The sequence below is a fragment of the Drosophila willistoni genome (genome assembly GCF_018902025.1).
Source record: "Drosophila willistoni isolate 14030-0811.24 chromosome XR unlocalized genomic scaffold, UCI_dwil_1.1 Seg41, whole genome shotgun sequence".
NCBI lineage: Eukaryota > Metazoa > Arthropoda > Insecta > Diptera > Drosophilidae > Drosophila > Drosophila willistoni.
In genome coordinates, this window is record NW_025814058.1 from 1,469,101 (window position 1) to 1,488,953 (window position 19,853).

The 19,853-nt window shown below is 36.1% G+C and overlaps 5 protein-coding genes across 6 annotated transcripts; 3 read left to right on the forward strand and 2 right to left on the reverse strand.

Annotated features, from left to right (window-relative positions):
• Window positions 1-1,626: 1,626 nt before the first annotated feature.
• Window positions 1,627-7,236, forward strand: LOC6643024 (probable serine/threonine-protein kinase cdc7). Its single transcript, XM_047012289.1, has 4 exons — window positions 1,627-1,673; window positions 4,612-5,120; window positions 5,759-5,927; window positions 7,162-7,236. The coding sequence occupies exons 2-4, from the start codon at window positions 4,665-4,667 to the stop codon at window positions 7,185-7,187; spliced, it is 651 nt and encodes a 216-aa protein (XP_046868245.1). The 5' UTR covers window positions 1,627-1,673; window positions 4,612-4,664; the 3' UTR covers window positions 7,188-7,236.
• A 2,322-nt stretch (window positions 7,237-9,558) lies between these two features.
• Window positions 9,559-10,818, forward strand: LOC6643025 (CDAN1-interacting nuclease 1). The gene is made up of 3 exons (XM_002065857.4): window positions 9,559-9,879; window positions 9,957-10,448; window positions 10,519-10,818. The coding sequence occupies exons 1-3, from the start codon at window positions 9,638-9,640 to the stop codon at window positions 10,706-10,708; spliced, it is 924 nt and encodes a 307-aa protein (XP_002065893.1). The 5' UTR covers window positions 9,559-9,637; the 3' UTR covers window positions 10,709-10,818.
• A 279-nt stretch (window positions 10,819-11,097) lies between these two features.
• Window positions 11,098-12,362, reverse strand: LOC6643026 (zinc finger protein 706). Its single transcript, XM_002065858.4, has 3 exons — window positions 12,164-12,362; window positions 11,630-11,783; window positions 11,098-11,557 (listed from the first exon to the last, which is right to left on the reverse strand). Exons 2-3 carry the CDS (start codon window positions 11,771-11,773, stop codon window positions 11,468-11,470), a joined length of 234 nt encoding a protein of 77 aa, XP_002065894.1. The 5' UTR covers window positions 11,774-11,783; window positions 12,164-12,362; the 3' UTR covers window positions 11,098-11,467.
• A 537-nt stretch (window positions 12,363-12,899) lies between these two features.
• On the forward strand, window positions 12,900-14,121 carry LOC111518707. Its single transcript, XM_023176180.2, has 2 exons — window positions 12,900-13,119; window positions 13,197-14,121. Exons 1-2 carry the CDS (start codon window positions 12,982-12,984, stop codon window positions 13,938-13,940), a joined length of 882 nt encoding a protein of 293 aa, XP_023031948.2. The 5' UTR covers window positions 12,900-12,981; the 3' UTR covers window positions 13,941-14,121.
• Window positions 14,122-15,915: 1,794 nt separating this feature from the next.
• Window positions 15,916-19,286, reverse strand: LOC6643028 (kelch-like protein diablo). 2 transcript variants are annotated; one of them, XM_023176085.2, is made up of 6 exons: window positions 19,041-19,286; window positions 18,046-18,954; window positions 17,283-17,974; window positions 16,969-17,158; window positions 16,666-16,853; window positions 15,916-16,406 (listed from the first exon to the last, which is right to left on the reverse strand). In XM_023176085.2, the coding sequence occupies exons 2-6, from the start codon at window positions 18,898-18,900 to the stop codon at window positions 16,382-16,384; spliced, it is 1,950 nt and encodes a 649-aa protein (XP_023031853.1). In that variant the 5' UTR covers window positions 18,901-18,954; window positions 19,041-19,286; the 3' UTR covers window positions 15,916-16,381. The 2 variants fall into 2 exon arrangements, with proteins under 2 accessions (XP_023031853.1, XP_023031852.1); XM_023176084.2 differs by having other exon boundaries at window positions 15,916-16,853.
• Between the last annotated feature and the right edge of the window lie 567 nt (window positions 19,287-19,853).

Genomic DNA, 19,853 nt, shown 5'->3' on the forward strand with positions numbered 1-19,853 from the left:
CCTATCCTTTATTTGCCAAACCGACGCATTAAGGGAATAAACTATCATGGAAATATATATTTAATTGTTTATAAGATCGAATTGTTGAAAACTTAATGTTGTGTCAAAATAGTTTTTATTCAATTTAACAAAATATCTTACGCAAGAAGTTCATAATATCGCCAACAATGATCGTTATAGCAAACTCTTTAATCCTTAAATACACCCTTAATATAGAATTCACACTTTAGTTCAAAAATTTCTGAAAATCGGTTGAGATTTCATCAAAGTTGTACCCATTTTTAGATTTTTTGATTCTTTTTTTGGTAAAAAGCGATTTTCTATAGGCTCTGAGCATACCCCCATAAGCAAAAGTGACGTTGGTAACAAAAGTACAACCAAAAAAAAAAAAAAAAAAATACGAAAAGCGAATGCTAGCCATTAACAATAAAATGTATGTATGGAGGAGTATGGGCTGGGATATGGACGGAGGAGTAGGCAGCGCGGCCGAAATACGTTTTTTATGTAGAGTTAGCTGTTGTTGTTGTAGTTGTTGGTTGCTGCTGCTAGCACGTTATCAACAACAATCTCGTTTTACCAAATAACGCAAAGTGCGCCGAGGATTGGGTAGACCGATCGAAGGAGAAGGAGCGCCGCGCACGCTATTCCTATAGACTCACACACACATACACACACACACACACATGTACAGGTAGTGTGACTGCAGCAGAGCAAGGGAGTGGTCGGAGAGAGCGAGAACAACCAGGCAAGGAGAGGCAAGGTCTAAACGTAAACTCTAGGGCTCGAGGAAATTGGTAGAAACGCAGTGTTTCTTACTGTTTTCTGTTGTTGTTGTTTTTTGTTTTTTTGGTGGTTGCTGTTGGTTCTCTGGTTGGCTAAAAGGCACAGTGACGAAATGGGAACCTACCCTATCCTACACAGTCAGTTAGCTAGTTAGAGGCAATACGCTCGACGCTCGCTCTCTCTCTGTCTATCCAGGTTTGGTTTAAAGTTTTCTGTGGCAGCAAATAAAATTTTAGTTAGTCACCAGCCGTCGTCAAGGATACGCCGTTTCTACACAATTTGTTGTCCTTAGCGACCAACGAAACGGAACAAAATAACATATAGCCCATCTAGAAGCAAAAAAGGACTTCAACCAACGTCCTACTCTTCTATGTTCGTGTTCGGTGTTATTGTGAAAGAAAAAATTTGAATACTGCTCTAAAAGAGAGAAGGACAGCACTAGCGAAAAATACAAAAAAAGGCCCCTTAACAGAGCTAGCAGCTAGCACCTGTCCTCTACATCATCTATCTACCACATACTAGCAGAGGCAGCAGCACCACCACCACCACAACCACCATCAACACCAGCGGTGGCAGTGGCACAAACCTTACCTGAGCCACCAGTTCTACACTTGGAACTTCAGTCAAGTGTTAAAGCTCAAAGGATTAACATGTCCTTTTCCAGCTGCAGCATGAAACTACAACCAATCATATAAAAAAAGAACTCTAAACCAAAATAGAAATAGAGTGAAGTTTTTTTCTATATTTTTTTTTGTTTTGTTTTTTTTTTTTTGGAATTTGATCAAAAGTTTTTTTTTTGGTGCAACTTACAAAGAAGAATTACAGCTAACACTTAACAAAAAACGAAAAACCACACAAACAAAACAAGGAGCTACAATCAACGATCCAAGGTGAGCTTTTAGACCTTGATTATATGAATCAAAATCTTAAATTCTAAGAAAGATTTTCTGTGTGTGTTTGAACGAAAATAAAGTCTGCTCACAATGCATCTTGGCACTGGGAGAATTCACAGTTGATTCTTATTCGATATTCTGTGGTTCTGCGGGTGCCAAAATCTAATGTTTGAGCTGTGATCATCGAAAAAGAAATCAAATGAAAACTTTAAACCGAAATAAATGAGTTTAGAGTAAAAATAGAGGAAAAGAATGAGACAAATGTATTAAAATATAGAATTCAAAACTAAAAAATTAAAATAATTGCATAAACATAGTCAAACGTTACTCTCTAACTAGCAAAAAATAATCGAAATTTTTTAAAAACAAAAAAAAATTTATAGAAAATATTCGGAAATTGAGTTGGCTTTTTAGTACTTTGCTAGAGTTGGCAACACTTTTAAAACTCACCTGCTTTGAAAATAATATTCTAACAAGATGGTCATGACAAGTTTAAAAGATGGTCAAGAAGTTTGTTAGATTTGACAACTTAAATGGATTACTTAGATTTATAATCTGACCAGCCGTTAGAAACAATATATGCCCTTCATTTTGATAGCTATATCTATATTAGTATACATATATGATTTTTTTGATATAGAAGCAATTTTCAAAAAGCCAAACACTAAAACAAGGCCATCAGAAGATACAAAAATTCAGAGACTTTTAGTTCAATGTTGAGTGTATTAAGTCCTATATTTTAGTTAATGAAATTTTTTATTTACATCTTAACTAAACACATTTTTAAATGGTTATCAGAAAAGTCTTTGTAAATTGAAAAACTTACTAAATTAGATATTTGTAATTTCCCACAACCATTCTCTTGCGTTTCTCTTGCACACAAATCAAAGTATAAGATAAAATATTACTCATACGCCCCCCATGCCATGGCACACATCAAGCAATTAAGAGAGACCTGTGTTTAGAGCTATATAAACTCGAAATTATTCTAACGTCACGACTATTTGATATTGTTTCTTTTTTATTTTTGTTGGGTTCTTAAAAACCCAATGCGCAATACCAAAAGCAAAACAACATTTAATTTCCATGAAACACGCAATGGAATTAATAAATAAAGTACAAAAACATTTAAAAATAACATGAGCCTAAACTGAAACAAATTTACGTCATATTATACAAATATTTCGTCAACTACATAATATATATGTATGTATGGAAACTCGAACTTCTGTCGAAGAGAACAATTAACTACATTTACATGAACCAAATTGACCTAAGGCCATCAAATGAAAGTTACATTTGAACTTATCAGAATTGGGAATTACATGCCCGTCCAAGTGTCCAATACGTAATCAAAGGCGTGGAAATCTTTTGGCGAATTGCCCCCCTCTTGCCAACCCCCTATAACTCATTTGTCTAATAGCTCAGTTGAAGGGGCGGAGAACCAATACAGTGAGGTGCGGTGGGTATGTGACAGGCAATGAAGGAAGAAGAGAGCAAGGACGAGGAGGAGCTGTTCAGACGTCTGTCTAAAGGGGGCCGAACTGAATATTTGATGAATTTCACTTATGGAATTGCTGCATGGAATTGAATTTTTAACTATCTTTAAAAAGATTTTCAAATATTGCAAGTGTCTGCATAACAATTAAGTCGCCAACCCCTTTAATGAAGGTGTAACTAAACGTTTAACTACAACTAACATAACGTTTAAACTCTAATGGTTGGTACCTAGTAAAACTGTCAGTATATACTAAATTGTTAATAATATTTGATTGATCATAATAGTTAGTTTTTAATAGGCGTCGATAATCGCTTGGGGTTCTACAGTGTCTTCAACACATTAAAAAAAAATTAAAATGGTTGTGAACATTTTAAAATACGTTTAAATTTGAATTTCTTTTATTAAAGCTCTCAAAATGATTCTTACACTTCAAGCAATATATTTACATAATATTCCTACATATTGTGTATTATAGAATGAGGTTGTAAAATATAAAATCTTTAGATTTTTCTTAAAAAAATTCATAAAATTTTGGAGTTTTTGCTTTCAATAGATGAATTCAATTTAGTCTAACGAAAATAAAGAACGGCGCCAAAATGATTTCTCTAGGATTTTGGTTTTTCCCCATCCCGCAGACCAACCAATTTTCACACCAATCTATAATTTGAGTTCCTTTTCGACTTTTTTTCACTGCATTTTCCGGCAGCATAAATTAGCATATAATTCATAAGTCAGAATGGGCCAACACGAAACAGGCCTATATGACTAGTAGATTGGTCGGCCGTCTGACCGGCCGGCCTGGCCAATTGCATTCTTCCTTTCTAATTTTTGATGCCTTTTTTCTTCTTTCTACTTTTTGGCTACGAAAAAGAAAGAAATTTGCATACAAAATGCAAGGTTTTAACAAGTACAACGCCCTGTAAGAACATCAGGAAGGAATGTTGGTATGTGCCACCACCTAGGTGGTTAAGGGGTGTAATAGGGAGTGAGAAAGAGAGAGAGAGAGAGTTGAATAGAGGCTAAATGCCGGCAATGTTGACTGAATAATGGGCCAAACTGGCGCCAACTGACATTTTGCTACATAGAAGGTAATTTTCCTAGGAACGAACAAAAAAAAACCCTATGGTGCAAATGGGTGGATAATAGGTGGTATTTTTGGGTGGTGGCTAAAACCTACGGTCTCTGTTGTCTATATATGCACCAGGGAGAGAGTGGCTACAACAACAACAACAGCAAGTTCGTGCATAATTTATTTAATCGCTCGCCACAAATCTAAATTGATCGTTAGGTTTGGGCCCCCAAACAAACAAGTAATTTGCGTGTAGTGTAGTCTAGTGTATTACTTGGCAAAGAGAGTGAGAGTGTAGTTTCATTGAAAATTTTACTTAATTATTAGAACGAATTGTATTTTTCCTTTTGCTTTTTCCATTTCAGTTTGCAGTGGAAATATAACAACAAAGGGAAGGGGAAGGTGAAAAAGTTTAATTATGGCACTCAATCAACATCAACATCATCATCATCATCAACAGCAGCAACAACAACATCAGCCAGAAAATTCAACATTTATTGATGATAATCTTGACACCTGTCCATCGTTAACTCTATTGAATTTACCTGAAAGCCCCATATTACCGCCCAAGCAACGACGACACCAGGATGCCAACAACAACAACAACAACAACAATCATAATCAAAATAATAATAACCAAGCTCCTGTTCCTGTTCCTGCGATTGCTCCCACTCCTTCTTCTGCATTTGTTGAGCCACAACAATCAGGCAAAAATAAATATAGCAAGTCAAACGGAAGTGGAAATGAAAATGGAAATGCTGGCCACCACCAGAACCAACAGCAACATCAACATCAACGCCATAATCAGCATCATCATTATCATCAACGCCAACGTCACCGTTCCATTTCATTATATGGCGTTAACAGTACTGTGGTAAGTCGTGGGTGACAAAGGAAGGGCGGGGAGGGGGATTGGGGCTTTGGGGCGGAGTAGAGTGGCATGGGCAATTCCAATGAAATCAAATAAATCATCTAATTGGGTGGGTAAAAGGCTAACCCCCCCCCCTGGAAAAGTACAGTTCAATAATTGGTATACCAAGTGAAAATTCACAATGCTATTAGCATATAAACCACCACAGACACAGACAAATAAACACTTAACTGAAAGTATCACTAATGACTACTACCAAATAGGATAACCCAACTTTACATTTATACTAAAAATCTATCTAAAATATGATCCCTTCAAAGTAAAAACGAATAACAGGATTTTATATTGAAAAAGTTAGATATAGCAAACAAAAGTTGAAAGAATTGAGTTTATCAAAATTCGTAACAATTTAAACATTAATAATTACAAGTTTATTAAGAAACAATATATATGTAGATAACATATGAACAGTGACAATAATGATTGTGCACTTAAAATTGCCAATAATGAACGTAATTTTAATTTTTTAAAACATTTAGATAGCAAGTAAAAATGAGCATTAGATAATATTAAGACTTGGTATTCAAAAATAGAGTGCGACAACAATAAAAATTTGATTTTCTTTATTACCTTAAAAACAGGAGCAAGGCCATAAGGAAATACCCATTTGGATGGACGATGGCGAGCCGCGTTATGTGTCGGGTGTAACAAATAAAACCACATGCAATGACATAATCAAGGCATTGATTGATGATGAGCTGAAAAGTGGCAACAGTGCAGCACAACAAAAACAACAACAACAACAACAAGGTGAGTCAATATTTTATATACCTAAATACTAAAATTTTTGCTTTCTTTATACATACCTAAATATATTCTCATTCGATTCGTGACTTAATATTTATACAAACATACATTTATACCTACTATTTATTTATTGTTTCGTTTTGTTGCAATTATATTTATTTTCTTTGTTTTTTTTTTTCCTCCCCGTTTTAATTCTGTTTGACGCGAAAAAACAAAAAAAAAAAAAACGAAAACTAAAAAACAAGATGGCGGCCAGGCGAATAAGGGATCGCGTGACTACAGCGATTACATTATAACGGAAAGTTGGGGCGGCATAGAACGCAGCTACGACGGCAACATGGCCATTTTGCCCGTTTGGCGCGCTTGGAGCCGTGTGCACAATGAGGTAATAAGAACTCTCTCTCTCTGTCTCTCTCTCTCTCTTTCTCTCTCTCTACCTTCTCTCGAGCCCTCTTCAAAGCCTTTCAAGCCTCTTAACCCCTGTTTGTCCACCTGACGTGCAAAAAAAAAAAAAAAACAACAACAAGAACAAGAAACACATCTAGGAAACTGGGCCCAAAAAAAAAAAAAAAAAAACGCCGACAGTGATTGCATAATAAGCGCTTTTTTCTGCGCTCTGGCGCCACACGCAAGCTTAGAAATGTGAAATTCATGTCGCCTCCTGCTACTATGTTTTTCTCCCCTATCCTTTTTACCCCCTCCTCCGCCTACAAACGCCCCCTTCCGACCACCACACACACACACACACAGGTCACGCTCCCGCGCATATGTTTCTTTGTAACTTCCTCATTTCATTTCATTTTTCTTTGGTATGTTTCTCGTTTTTTTCTTTTTTGGTTGTTGTTTATTTTATGCGTCATAAAGTGAAATCAATTTTACTTCATTGATTTTAATATTAAACTTAATGTTAAGAGGTGATGAGCAGCAGGGGGAAAGGATTCGGGGCCAACTACATAGCAAAAGGTTAATTATGTTGCCGACTTGTTTTTACGATTTTAACCATTAGGCATTCTATTTTTAGGAAAGTGACATAAACAACCCTTCCACTTTATGCCCCCCACTTCATTGGTAATTGCATTTTAATTGCCTTAGATCATCAGAAAGTCGATAATAGTCGATTTAAATGTAGAAGACAAACAAATTTTGATCAGCATTAATAGTAAATTTAACCTTAAGTTAAGCTTTAAGGTAAATCCTAATCAAAATGTGTCCTTTTACATATTCCATTTCATTTCAGTTGCGCATTTCTTTGAAAAGACGTGAGGAATTTCAAGAACCTTTGGCTCTGCAACTACAACGACCATGTCTCTATGGGGCTAATTCAAAAAAATTCTCAATGTTGAAATGGCTAAAAAAACTATTTCAACTCAAGGATAAGAAGACACAGAATGCCACAATTAAACCAACTAAAACGCCACCAAAAGTGCCCAATAAAATGAAGGAGAAATGTTTATTAGACAAAAAGCAATATAAACGCGATGATTTTCAGTTAATCCTATTGCCCGATCAACTATATAATGGCAAACATAACTGTAATAGCAAATTGAATAAGAAGAATAAACTTTATCAACTTGCTGAAGCAACTAACAACTCAAAGAATCATGGCGATAGAACACGGCGAGTTAGACGACAATCCAGAACTGAACAATGTAATTACAATTTAAATATTAACAATAATAATTTAATAAAACGACGCAAGGATCGACCATTACGTAATAGTGTTAGAAACAAATTGGCTTCCCTCTATGCCGACATGAATCATCGATATGAGAAGGAATATAATTTAACTCGTCAACTCTCAGAGAAATGTAAACTATATAGACAACAAAATGAGCAATATAACAAAACGGAAATGATGGAATTCTCGGTTGGACAATTACAAACGAATATCGAAGCCTATGCCGAGGATATTATCAAGACCGAGCATGAGTTGCTCGAATTAAAAAATGAAATGAAACATGATATATCATTGATTAACAATCTAAAACGTATGACTTTGGATGATGTATCGCAGACAGATCATGTAAACGGACTGAAAACAAAAACGGAAATGTTTGCAACACAAAAACCTCCCGTTATCACTCAAGTTGCTAAAAATATTGCAGCTACCGCCCAGGAAATGCAATTCGTTGATAATATTTATGAATTTTGCGATAATAATGCAAGCATGTTAGTCTAGTTATAAGTCAACTGACGTTTGTTAAATATATATGTACATTTATTTTTTTACCTATGTATATACCCCTAAGACAACGAATAAAAGAAAAAGCAAACTTTTTTTACTGAACAGATTTCCGCTTTATGATTGTTTTAAAAATTCGCGCCCATTAAATGTCGAAAATTTGTTTAATGTACAACTTTTTGGGCACTTAAGGCAAAACCTGGTATGGGCAGGGGAGGGCAGCCAATCCCTTCAGACTAAGACGGTTGAATTTAATACTTGTTTTTTTGTTTTTTAAATCCTTTAATTAAATATGATATTTCATTAAATTTTTGATTCATTTCACTTAAAGATGAGCCTCTAGTTTACTTCTTTTAGGGATTCAAATCAAAATGTACAAAATGTGTAAGGGCTACACCCTTATCGGGCATAGACTCATTAGTCTTCACTGTATTTGTATGTAGATTTAAGGGAACAACGAACTCTCCTCTATGTCAGGTGGATTTATCTACATACATACATATATATTCAAACATATGTAAATGTTCATACAAAGATACCAACTTACCCATCTTTCATTTTGCAATATTGTCATGCCAAACACCTTTTGTTTTTAACTGGGCTTCCATCTCCTGCAGTTTGATAAATAAAGCAATCATCAGAGGGAGGCGCAGCATCTTTATTGCTTAGCTAGGAGGATTGGTTACTGGTTACATGCAATGTGAACTTCTTGACTTTTCCACATAAAAAATGTAAATATAACGATCACATCGGAATCCAGAAAGCTTTGCTAGCACACCCTCCCAAAGAGAATGGACTTTGATGTCCATTGCAAAGAAGGAGACTGTAGAGGCCCGTAAAGGTTCCTTTTCAACAATTTTAACACTTTTAAATTTCAATTAAATAAGGAATATTAAAACACTTTAATTTTACTGCAAATGATCGTTTCAATTGTTCACAAAAACAAACGAAATGGCGCCACTGCGACAGGTTAGATTAGTGTGACCAGCTCCTATAAGACGATAAGCCAAAAACAGCTGACAGATTTTGCGGCAAAATTATTTAAAAATAAAAAAAAAAACTCTTTTTCACAAAAAAAAAGAATAAAATACATAAACCTTTACAATTTATAGTGACTAAAATATTAATTTAATAAAAATCTTGTTGTTATTACATGTTTCAAAAACCAAGACCTCTGAACACAAATCAGCTGTTCCTGTAATTTATATATGGCATCGGTTTATACCCTACACTCATGTCTCAAAAGAGTACATATTAAAAGTTAGCAAAATGTACTTAAAATGCTTTATTTATATATGTTCCCTCTTAATCTGCGAGTCGACAAACCAGCCGCTTTAATATATAACATTATACACAGTCTTTATAGATAACACAAAACGCGCTCCTGTTGCAGGGTATATTCAAGTCGAAGCTCTTTTTTTTTTTTATTCAGATTAGTTATCGTTATCGATAACAGATTCAATTGTGGTGTAAACATTGCATTTGGAATCAAATACAATTTTTCAGTTTTAATTTTTAGTTTATTTAAACCATGGCCGAGGCTTTGCCCAATAAGAAAAAGAAAATCCTGACTGCTGACGAATACACAAAAATCTGTTCATTTATCAATAACTACCACGGCCTGGCTATTGACTGTGAGATGGAGATGAAGTATCGCCAATTTTTGGATATTGAGCCATTGGCCTTAACATGTATAGCACAGATGGAACACTTTAACCGGGCCAAACGCCAGCATTGGAAGCATGAACAGCGTTCGAGGAAACTGTTGAAAACGTAGGATTCTTGAGATATATCAGCAATGTGTGTGGCTTCTAAATTTCCTATCTCCATTTATCCCCAATGCCTTGTAGATTCGAGGAGCTTTGCGAATATGGGAATAAGGACAATATCCTAATAATACGTATGGCATTTGCGGAAAACATGAATCCTATTGCCCTGTGTCGCATCCTACTTCAAGAGAAGTACGATATAAAGCAGAAACAGCAGATATCCCGATACCTGAAATTTCCACATTTAATTGATGATCCTCGTCTGGCAGCGAATGTCCAACAGTGTGTTTACAGTGATAATCAAGATGGACCGCTAACCGACCTCCGACGTCGGATTATTGGCGAGGAGTATGAACAGAAACTAAAAAGCTTGGCCAATCAATCCGGCATACATTTTTATGATGAACAAGACTTGAGACGCATGGGCTTTGACAAGACGCCGGATATCAAAATTATACTACCTTTCCTGTACAAAAATGCTGTGGTCAATTGGATCGAGAGTAAGGCAAACTTCGGTGATCCCAAAACTCACAAATGGAATATACAACAGCAATTGCAGAGCTACTGCAATCGGTATGTTAAGACAGCTCTAGGTGATTATTTTTCCTTCAATTGTAATGGAATATTATAAACTTCTTAACAGATTTGGCCCTGGCATAGTTATCTATTGGTTTGGCTATCATGTAGAGACACCAAATCTTCCAGATAATGATATAGGTATCACCGTGTTGGCCGATTTTCCAGACAATGAAGATTTGGTTTTCATGAAGTTGATAACAGCAACGGATGTAACCGAGACGAAGGCCAATTCTGGCGCGGAAACTAAAATGTGACACCATCTTTATGACACAAACTTGACCAAGTATTCTCTATTGATATTACCGATCAACAATTTTCTATAACTATAATTTTTAGACATGACCATGACAATTGATAAATCGCATTGTTTCGTTGGTTGTTTTGTTGTTGCATTTTGTATTGTATGTAATTTATAAATTCTCATTTACATGATTGAGGCAAAAAAACATTTGTTTACACTTTTGTTTTTTTGTTGTATGTTTCCTCTTCTTCTTCGTTCTTTCATCTCATATAAGTATAGTACAAAATAAAACATAGTTTTCCTTTTTTTTTCGTGTTTGTTTCGTTTTTTAGGTGAATTATTAAACAAAAAACCATTATAATAAAACAAAAAAAAAAAATAAAAAACAAATAAATAGAATAGTTGGATTAAATGATTGCTGTTGGTATTATTATCATAATCAGAAAATTTGGAAAGATGTCTCGAAAAAAGGAGAAAATTATGTATATATTTATATGTGTGTGTGTGTGTAAATATGTAAAGCGCAAGGATATATAGAATAGATAAATTAAGACCAAATTTCACTTAAACTGATTGTGTTTTTTCTTTTTTTTTGTTTCCGTTTTCTTTGTTTTTTTTTTTTTTGTTTTCTTGTTGCTTAATTCTGTTTCTTCCTTTTCCTCTAGATGTTAGGCGGCAACTCGTCCTTATAGTTTATATTTAGAGAGAGATAGACAGAGAGAGAGAGTCAGAAAGAGTATACTATATATAGCTGGTTGCAAAAATGTATATTTCAGACATCTTTCAGTTCCTCCGGCATATCATTTTTAGGATGCTTATTTTCGAAATGTTGCTTATAAGTCTTGGGATCAGGCATTTGTGACTGTAAAAAGAATTGAACTTGAATTAGAAAACCGAGTCTCGGGATAGCGGGATTTGAGAATAAAAAAAATACCTTGCAGACAGCGCAGACATGAACTAAAGCTTTTTGGGCAGCCTTCTTTTGGTCGTTGGCACTGTGACCCTGTTGCTTCTTCATTTTTGCCTGCTTCTCGGCAGCCTTTGCCTGGGATTGTATTTTTTGGTGACCGCGTGCCATGGTTTAAACACTGTAAACATTAAAACAAGGAATTAACAATAAGTATTAATTAAGTATTTTCACAAGCGTTGACTTGGCAACAACATTAAGATTAAACGGTATTTAAGAGTCACTCTGTTCACTTTCCCCTTCGCTCTAACACACACACACACACACAGTCAAACTCCTCTGTATTTTTTTTTTTTTTTTTGTCTTTTTCTCTATCTAATGATCGTAAATAACAAAATTTGAAAAAGTCAACAACAACACACACACCCCCTTGCCTTCTTGCCAATCACACACTTATTGCCTACCATCACTGTACAAGCATCTGTGTGCATGCGTATTTGTGTGTATGAGTGCAAAAAAAAATGTGGCTCTGCCACTCGACTAACCAACCACGTTCCTTACCTAATTTTAAATTTTCCTTTCTGGTTACGGTTTGGAATTGCAAATGCAAGTTTTATTATTGTTGTACTATTAGACGAAATGTATACGTATGTCTGTTTTGTTTAATATACCCGAAATTGTTTAAGTTAAAAAAAAACTTTCGACTTTTCCTTCCCCTGTTTCTGTTCAGCCTACTTGATGTGAAATACGTCCTAGAGATGAGTATTTGGTGACTGCATGCTGGTATCGATAAAGATGATGACACTAGACTTGCCCGCACTGTTGCTCTTTTAGCTATTTTCTTTCTCTTTCATTGCCATGTCTTGATAGACTTATGCATGACAGTTTTTGCAACCACAAAATTATTGATTGAGTACTGTCAATGAAACTATTTGTAGTTTTCAATATAATTTCGAATTGCTAAAATTCATTGCTATCTCGGGTTCATATACGGCCTTCTTGACATAGATCTTAGTTTTTAGGGCTTTTTCTAGCTTTTTTTTAATGTTCCTTCAGCCATCAACCGCCAAAAAGACGGCATCACTTATTATGACCTGTTAACAATATCGTTAACCAAATATCGGCCCATAGCCTGTTGATATACGGTTGTCTAGCATAAACATAAATACTTTTGATCAATATCGTAAAAGATTTAACCTTTTATGTTCACCATACGTATATGAATTGGATTTGAATGGTAGACATGTCTCAAAATATATTGCGATATTTATTTCATTTATATCGATAAACATCGATATTTGTAAACATACGATAATTGGAAAATATCGCTCAATAGAAGAATCTTTCGTTAATCTTGGTGAAAAATTTCTTTACACAAAATGTCCGTTTGCAAAGAATTATTATTATGCGAACTATGTCTGACAAATCGTGCATTGAAGGAGCCCATTATCGTCCCTACATTTCAAAGCGATTTCCATAATTTCTTGCAGCAGCTTTTTGAGAATTTTAATATCGATGTAAGGATACGAAATTCACAATTTCATGTACATATAGACGTAGTCCAGCAGAATAGTAATAATATCCCATTTTGAAGGTTCCCGTCAATGAGATTCAAGCCAGGATGTGTCCGAAATGTGCAGCCAAGATACTTACCATGTGCGAGGATCTTGAGTCATGGCGTGCGGCTCAAAGCAAACGCGCATCATTAACAAATCAAGAAGTCTTTGAAACTGTTGTAGTAAAAATGGAACCCATCGAATCGGATGAAGAATTCATAGACGATGTTCAGCCGTTTCACGGGGACATAGAACTGACTGATGTGAAATTAGAGTTAAATGATGACAAGAAAGACCACATCAAAACTGATGACGAGAATCAGCTAATCCTTCCAAACTCACTACCTGGGAATTCAGTTACACCCGGCATACATCGACTTCAGTCGAGTGTCGTTTATAATGTGCGTCGCTATAACTGCAATCATCCAGGTTGTATGGCATCGTTTGCCTACCATCGAGCCTATATGACCCACGTCAATAAATGTCATCTCACGCTCATGGCTTGTCGCAAAGTACATAAAATTTGCCAAACCCATATTCGTATTAGTCCCCGTAAACTCCGTGGCGGGGTTAAGAATTCTCATTATAATGATTCTGGCCAAGGTCATTTTATTGCGGTGGATGGAGAAGAGTCGCAAGACACCATGAAAAAGCACGATCTTAAGAATAAAGCAAAACCGAAACATGAAGTTAAACGAAAGAACTATGAACTAAAAAGCACTAGTCAGGGGCAGTTTATTAATTTAAATACTGTAAAAACTCTTGAAAAATGTTCAACATAGATACAAAATATTCATTATTTCATTAATATGCATGTATATATGTATGCATAATGCCTAAACCCCTGAAAAGGATTAAGTTTAAGAGCCCACATTACCATTAAGTCGAATAAGCGATATCAGAGCCTATTAGTTCTTCTTCTATTGACTGTAGAAATAAAACCAAAACCTTTGTTAAACACCATTTATATTTGTTTCAATTTAATGAAAAAGGATAATGGGTAAAATAGTCATCATAGATTAGAGACATTGTATTGTTTCAATCTTTAAGCTTATTAGAGAATCAATTGGATCAATAGATTGTCGACTGAAATAAGTTTAAACCATTTATTGGGACCTTTTAGTTTAGACATATTTTATTTTTTATCTTATCACCTTAGACATAGAACTGGTTTTTTTGTTTTTTTTTCATGTTTTTAATATTTTTTTCCAATTATTTATTTTCACATTTATTTCGCTTCTTTTGTTGTTGGTTTTTTGTTTTTTTTTGTTCAACACAGTGCAATAATTTAATGTTATTTGATTTCCATTTTTGATATAACTATGAATTTCTTGCATTGTTTATGTTTTTGTTTTTTATGTGTTTCTTGTTTATTTTTGTTTATTTTTTAGTTGTTTAATGTATAATCTTTGTGTGAATGCAACTTACAACTATAATATATAAATACGTTTTTCTTATTTTGGGTGAGTTTTTTCTCTTCTTTGTTTATTGAATTTTTTAAAATTTTCCATTTTCAATCGATTTTTTCTTTTTTTTTCCTTTTTTTTTGTTTTTTATTTTCTTTCTTTCGTAAATGCTTAATCCTTAAATTTTAATGCTTTATCATTTTTGGAAGCAAAGATTTATGTTTTGCTCAATTTTTAACAACAATAAATAAGATAAAACATCAAACGATTTAAATTAATAAATGAGATGTTTGTGCAAGTGTGTGTGTGTGTGTGTATGAGTGCATCTAAATAAACAATACAATCAATTTCGAGAACAAAAAATAAATACATAAATTATAAACAAACAAACATAATTCATTTAGATGGTGAAAAATGATTTGAAAATTTTGATTTCACGTGTTGTTTTGTTATTTTGAGTTTTGGTTCTTTTAACAAACAAAACCAAATGTGAACATTTCTTAAATTTACAAAAAAAAAATCGCCTGTTAATTGTTTATTTTTATTTATACGATTGAAATCTTTAGTACGCTAGAACTAGGACTTTGTTTTTTATTCACTTTCTATTAATATAATTTATTTTTCAAGCTTTTCTTACACTTACTGCTGATTCGGTTTTTTTTTTTTGTTTTGTTTTAGACAAAATAAAAACTTGAAGTTTGGTCTAGGAATCCTTTTTAATCCTAAAGAATACAAATTTCAACAAAATTTAAGCTGCCAATTTGCGATTTAAAGCAAAATCAATTGGGGCAAACAAAATGGTTAAAATTTTAAAACATTAAATCTATTTTTCTACTCTTCGGAACGATTTCAATTGTTTAGAACTCAAATGAAATTTTCTATTAAACAGCGACAAACTTTTTTAACTGATTTCATTTGCCCCAAAAATTTTTGTAGTTTGAATCTTGTTAAACAAATTAATGAGCTTGAATTAATTGCTATTAACCTAGGACTCTATATTAGAATATACTGTTTCTGTGTGTATGTGTATGAGAGTGTATGTGTGGATTAAGATTCATTTTAGAAATTTGATACAATCAAAATGAGACGCGTTCAAACATCTGACAATATTTTTTGATTTTTCAGATCTTTGCACATTTGAACATTTAAAAAAAAACCCATAGGAATTTTTCTACTTATTTTTTGTTTTTTTGTTTAATAACTATCATTTCTTAAGTTTAGTATTTTAAATAATTATTCTTTCGAGAAGGCATAGTTGATACAGGGTCGATACAGGGACTGCGATTAGGTTAGATTGGTTAGAAAATTTCCAAGAAATTTTCAAAAAAAAAAAAAACACAAAAATCAAATGTAGATGGAAGAAAAATATATAACACCAACAACATTTACTTACAATACCAAAATTATGAATCAATTCGTGGGTGAGCGATGGGTAAGCGAATGTGTGTTCATCTGAACGTGGTGGTGAAGTAAAATGGGTGGGGAGAGGGGGAGGAGTTGAGAGGCAAATGCATGTGGGTGAATGGTGGTGAGATATTAACTCTAACAAACATTATTTCAATTATTTTTCAATTAACAATTAATACGTTTTTGTTTTTTTGTTTAAGCAAATTTTGGCTTCTTCGGTTTACCATAATCCTTTTCTTTTCGTTTCTTTCGTTTCTTTTCTCTCAATAGACGAAATGCGGCGGTGGCAACATACGCTTGGAGGACATTGACGATGACGACGACGACGATGACGCCGGCGCTGGTAATGAGGATGAGGCGGAGGGCGGCAACAACGTGGACGACGGTAGCTGCGACTGCTGCTCTACCCATCAGACAACCGAATCCTTGCGTATCCTGCTTGTTGCAGTTGTAACGATTGACAGACATATAAAATGGTCGGAGATGTGCAGCATGTAGCAGAAAGAAAGAAACAAGTATGGAAGGAATGAAGAAGAAAATAAATTAGAACGGTTTGATACGTTTTTGTTTTCGTTTTTGTTATAGCTGCTGCTGTGTTTGTTGTTGTTGCTGTTGTTGTTGTTGCTGTGGCTGCTGTTGCTGATGCTTGAGATTATAGTTATTATTATTATTATTGCTTGAATTGTTATCGCACCACATATAATTCTCAGTCTGTGGGGCACGCATAACTCCAACACCGCCGCCCAAACGGCGATAGTTCATGCATCCGCAGAGGCGCCATTGATTTGTCTCTGGATCATACACCTCGATGGTTTTCAAATAGGCAGAACCATCAAAGCCTCCAACGGCATACAGCTGACCATTAACAACCGCGAGACCGACCTGAAAAACATTCGAAATAGGTTAAAATCGTTTAAGTGCTGTGATGATATAACTTGTTATCTATTAAGATAAAGCCAAAACCCACGAGATAACAACACTAAGCTATCCGACTTACCCCACTTCTTCGCGAGGTCATGGCCACTATGGGGCTCCAGGTGTTGGTCAATGGATTATAACGCTCCGCCGATGATAGTTCCATGCAATCATCACGCCCACCCACTGCATAGATGTAATTATTGAAAACGGCACAGCCGAGATGCTTGCGTCGCGTTGACATCGGATTGACCGCCACCCATTTGTTTTGTCTGAAATGGTATGGCAAAGAATTTAAAACAATTAAAACGATTTCTTCTTATTGAGTGGCGTGTTAGTAGGGCAATGAAAGTAAGCGAGATGGCATGCGTTTTGTGAAAGCATTTTTTGGCTCACCTGGGATCATAACGTTCCACGGTATTCAATGGACACTGGCCATCCGAGCCACCAATGGCATAGAGATAGCCTCCTAGGACGGCAACGGCTACACCCAATCTTCTGGTGGTCATTGGTGCCACTTTACCCCATTTGTTATCTTTAGGATCATAGCGTTCCACATGATTCAAACACTGGACACCATCTTGACCGCCAACGGCATAGAGAAAGCCATCTAACACGGCCACGCCCACACTCGTACGGCACGAGGTGGTTGGGGCCACATCGCAGGACCATTGATTTGTTTGCGGATCATAGCGTTCGATGCTATTTAAATAGCTTTGCCCATCATGGCCACCAACAGCATAGAGTAAATCATTGAGCACTGCCACGCCCACGCCACAGCGGCGTTTGGACATGGGTGCAACCATTTTCCAATCATTTGTTTGGGGATCAAAACGTTCGACCGAGGCAATAGCATCGCCAGAACACCAACCGCCCACAGCGAACAGAACTTCGCCACGACGTGTGGGCTTCCTGGGTCGAGTGCGGGGACCCTGCATCAAAGGACGCTCCTGAGGCAATAGTAGATAATTCTTGGCCTCATCTACCAGATCGCGACATGCCTCATCGCTGCGCACAAGGAGATCGGAGCCAACAGTGCCCACAAGGAATTTGGGTGAGAGCAATGGCAAACGAACGTGTTGCAAGACCTAACAAACGACAGAAACAATATGAATACAATAATGAATAAGCAAAAGGCAGATTTGTGTGAATTTTTTACCTGTGCCAAATGTTGTCTTCGCTCAGCCACATTATACTTTAGCCAGGACATAACGGCATTGAATACCTGCTCCTCGGATCTAACATTTAGCTCATCGCTGCATATAATATCGACCAATTGGCTGACGGGTAGCAATAAGAACTCCTCGCTCTCCATGACCTCTTGAAAATTGTGTTGGGTGAATTTATCAGCAATTCTCAAAAGCTCACGACAAGAATGTGTGTCAGCAAATGCTCGTATGCCAAGACAATTGGTCGGATCCAGCTGACGTTTGAGGAACTCACAGCAAATGTCCTGAATCTCAACAAGCTGTAGCAGGCAGGCGGCTGGCAACAGAGTCTGAACATTCGATTCCTCCACTATGATGTGGGCGGTGTAACAAAAATCGATAAGTAGCTCCATTGCATTCTCATCGATGTCGCGTATGGTCACCTCGGTTTGACGTGACTCCTCCAGTTCACCGGTGAACATGGCACAAAAATACGAGCTGCATGCCGATAAAATGACACGATGGGCGAATATCTTACGGCCACCCACATTTAGAACCACATCGCAGAGTTCACGATGGCGACGCAGCATATTGAGTTCGGTTAAAGTGACTTTTGGATGCTTTTCGGACGTGTGTGAGAGGCGGGCCGGAGATGGGGGACGATCCACGTTAGGACCAGCAGTGCCAGCCACACCCAAGCCATTGGTAGTGGGCAAACCAGAAGAGCCGGGACCTCCACCACCGCTCCCACTTGCACCACCGCCCGAACTGCTGCTGCCTGCTGCACCATTTCCTCCACCTCCACCACCACCAGCTGCACCTGCTCCGCCTGCTGCTCCTCCTCCTCCACCGGGTAAGTCGCCCATTCTGTTCGCCGCTAAACGCAGCGGGGCGGAAGCCCAACCCCACACGGCGTCTATCTGAGGATCAGAAAAATATGTCGAAATTTTTTTTTAAATTTTTTCTGTCAACCCATACGCACACACAATAACACACACACACACACCTTTGCGTCTCGGTTATCGACGGATACAAAGCACGTCCAGGGCCAAATGCAGGCAGACCAATTTGTGTATGTAAATGCAATTTTGGCAAACTTTTTGTTTTCAAATTGATTGCTGCTGCCTGCGCACTTTTCTTATGTACATATGTGTAATTTTTCGTGTTTTCTTTTCAATCAATAAATTGTAATTCTCTTTTTGTTATTGCAATTTTAGTGTTGCACAACGAATGTATTTACTCCAAATTTTGGTAACGATAAATGTTGCTCAAAAATGTCGATGGCTGATAACATCGACAACGATAACGTCGATAACGTTAGCTTTGCTCCAATAACATCGATAACGATACGTTTGCTCCGATAACGCCGATAGACGATAATATATCAATAGTAAAATAGAAACGTGCTATCGATGCAGTTTCCATACGAGAAGAAGAGAGAAAAAGAAAAGAGAAATTAAATAATAGTGCTAGTAAAACAGTTGCTAAATTTAAGTGCAACTTTCAATCCGCAATTAAAAACACACACACAAATAGATAGTAGAAAGTACGTGGAAAAAAAGTAAAAACCAAAGTCAAATTATTAATTTTTTTTATTGTGTGCGTTCGCAGTCGTCGTCGCTGTCGCCGTCGCCGTCTTTGTGTGCGTGTGTGCGACGAGTAAAAAGCAGAAGAAGGAAAGAAGCAAAAAGAGAAAAAGAAGTGGAGCGTACATCGTTTTTCTTTTATTTTTTGGTTTTAGTTAGTTGTGGATGGCTCGCCACCAAAAACCAACAAATACAACAACAATACAAATTATACAAATTAAAAGCAATGCAGA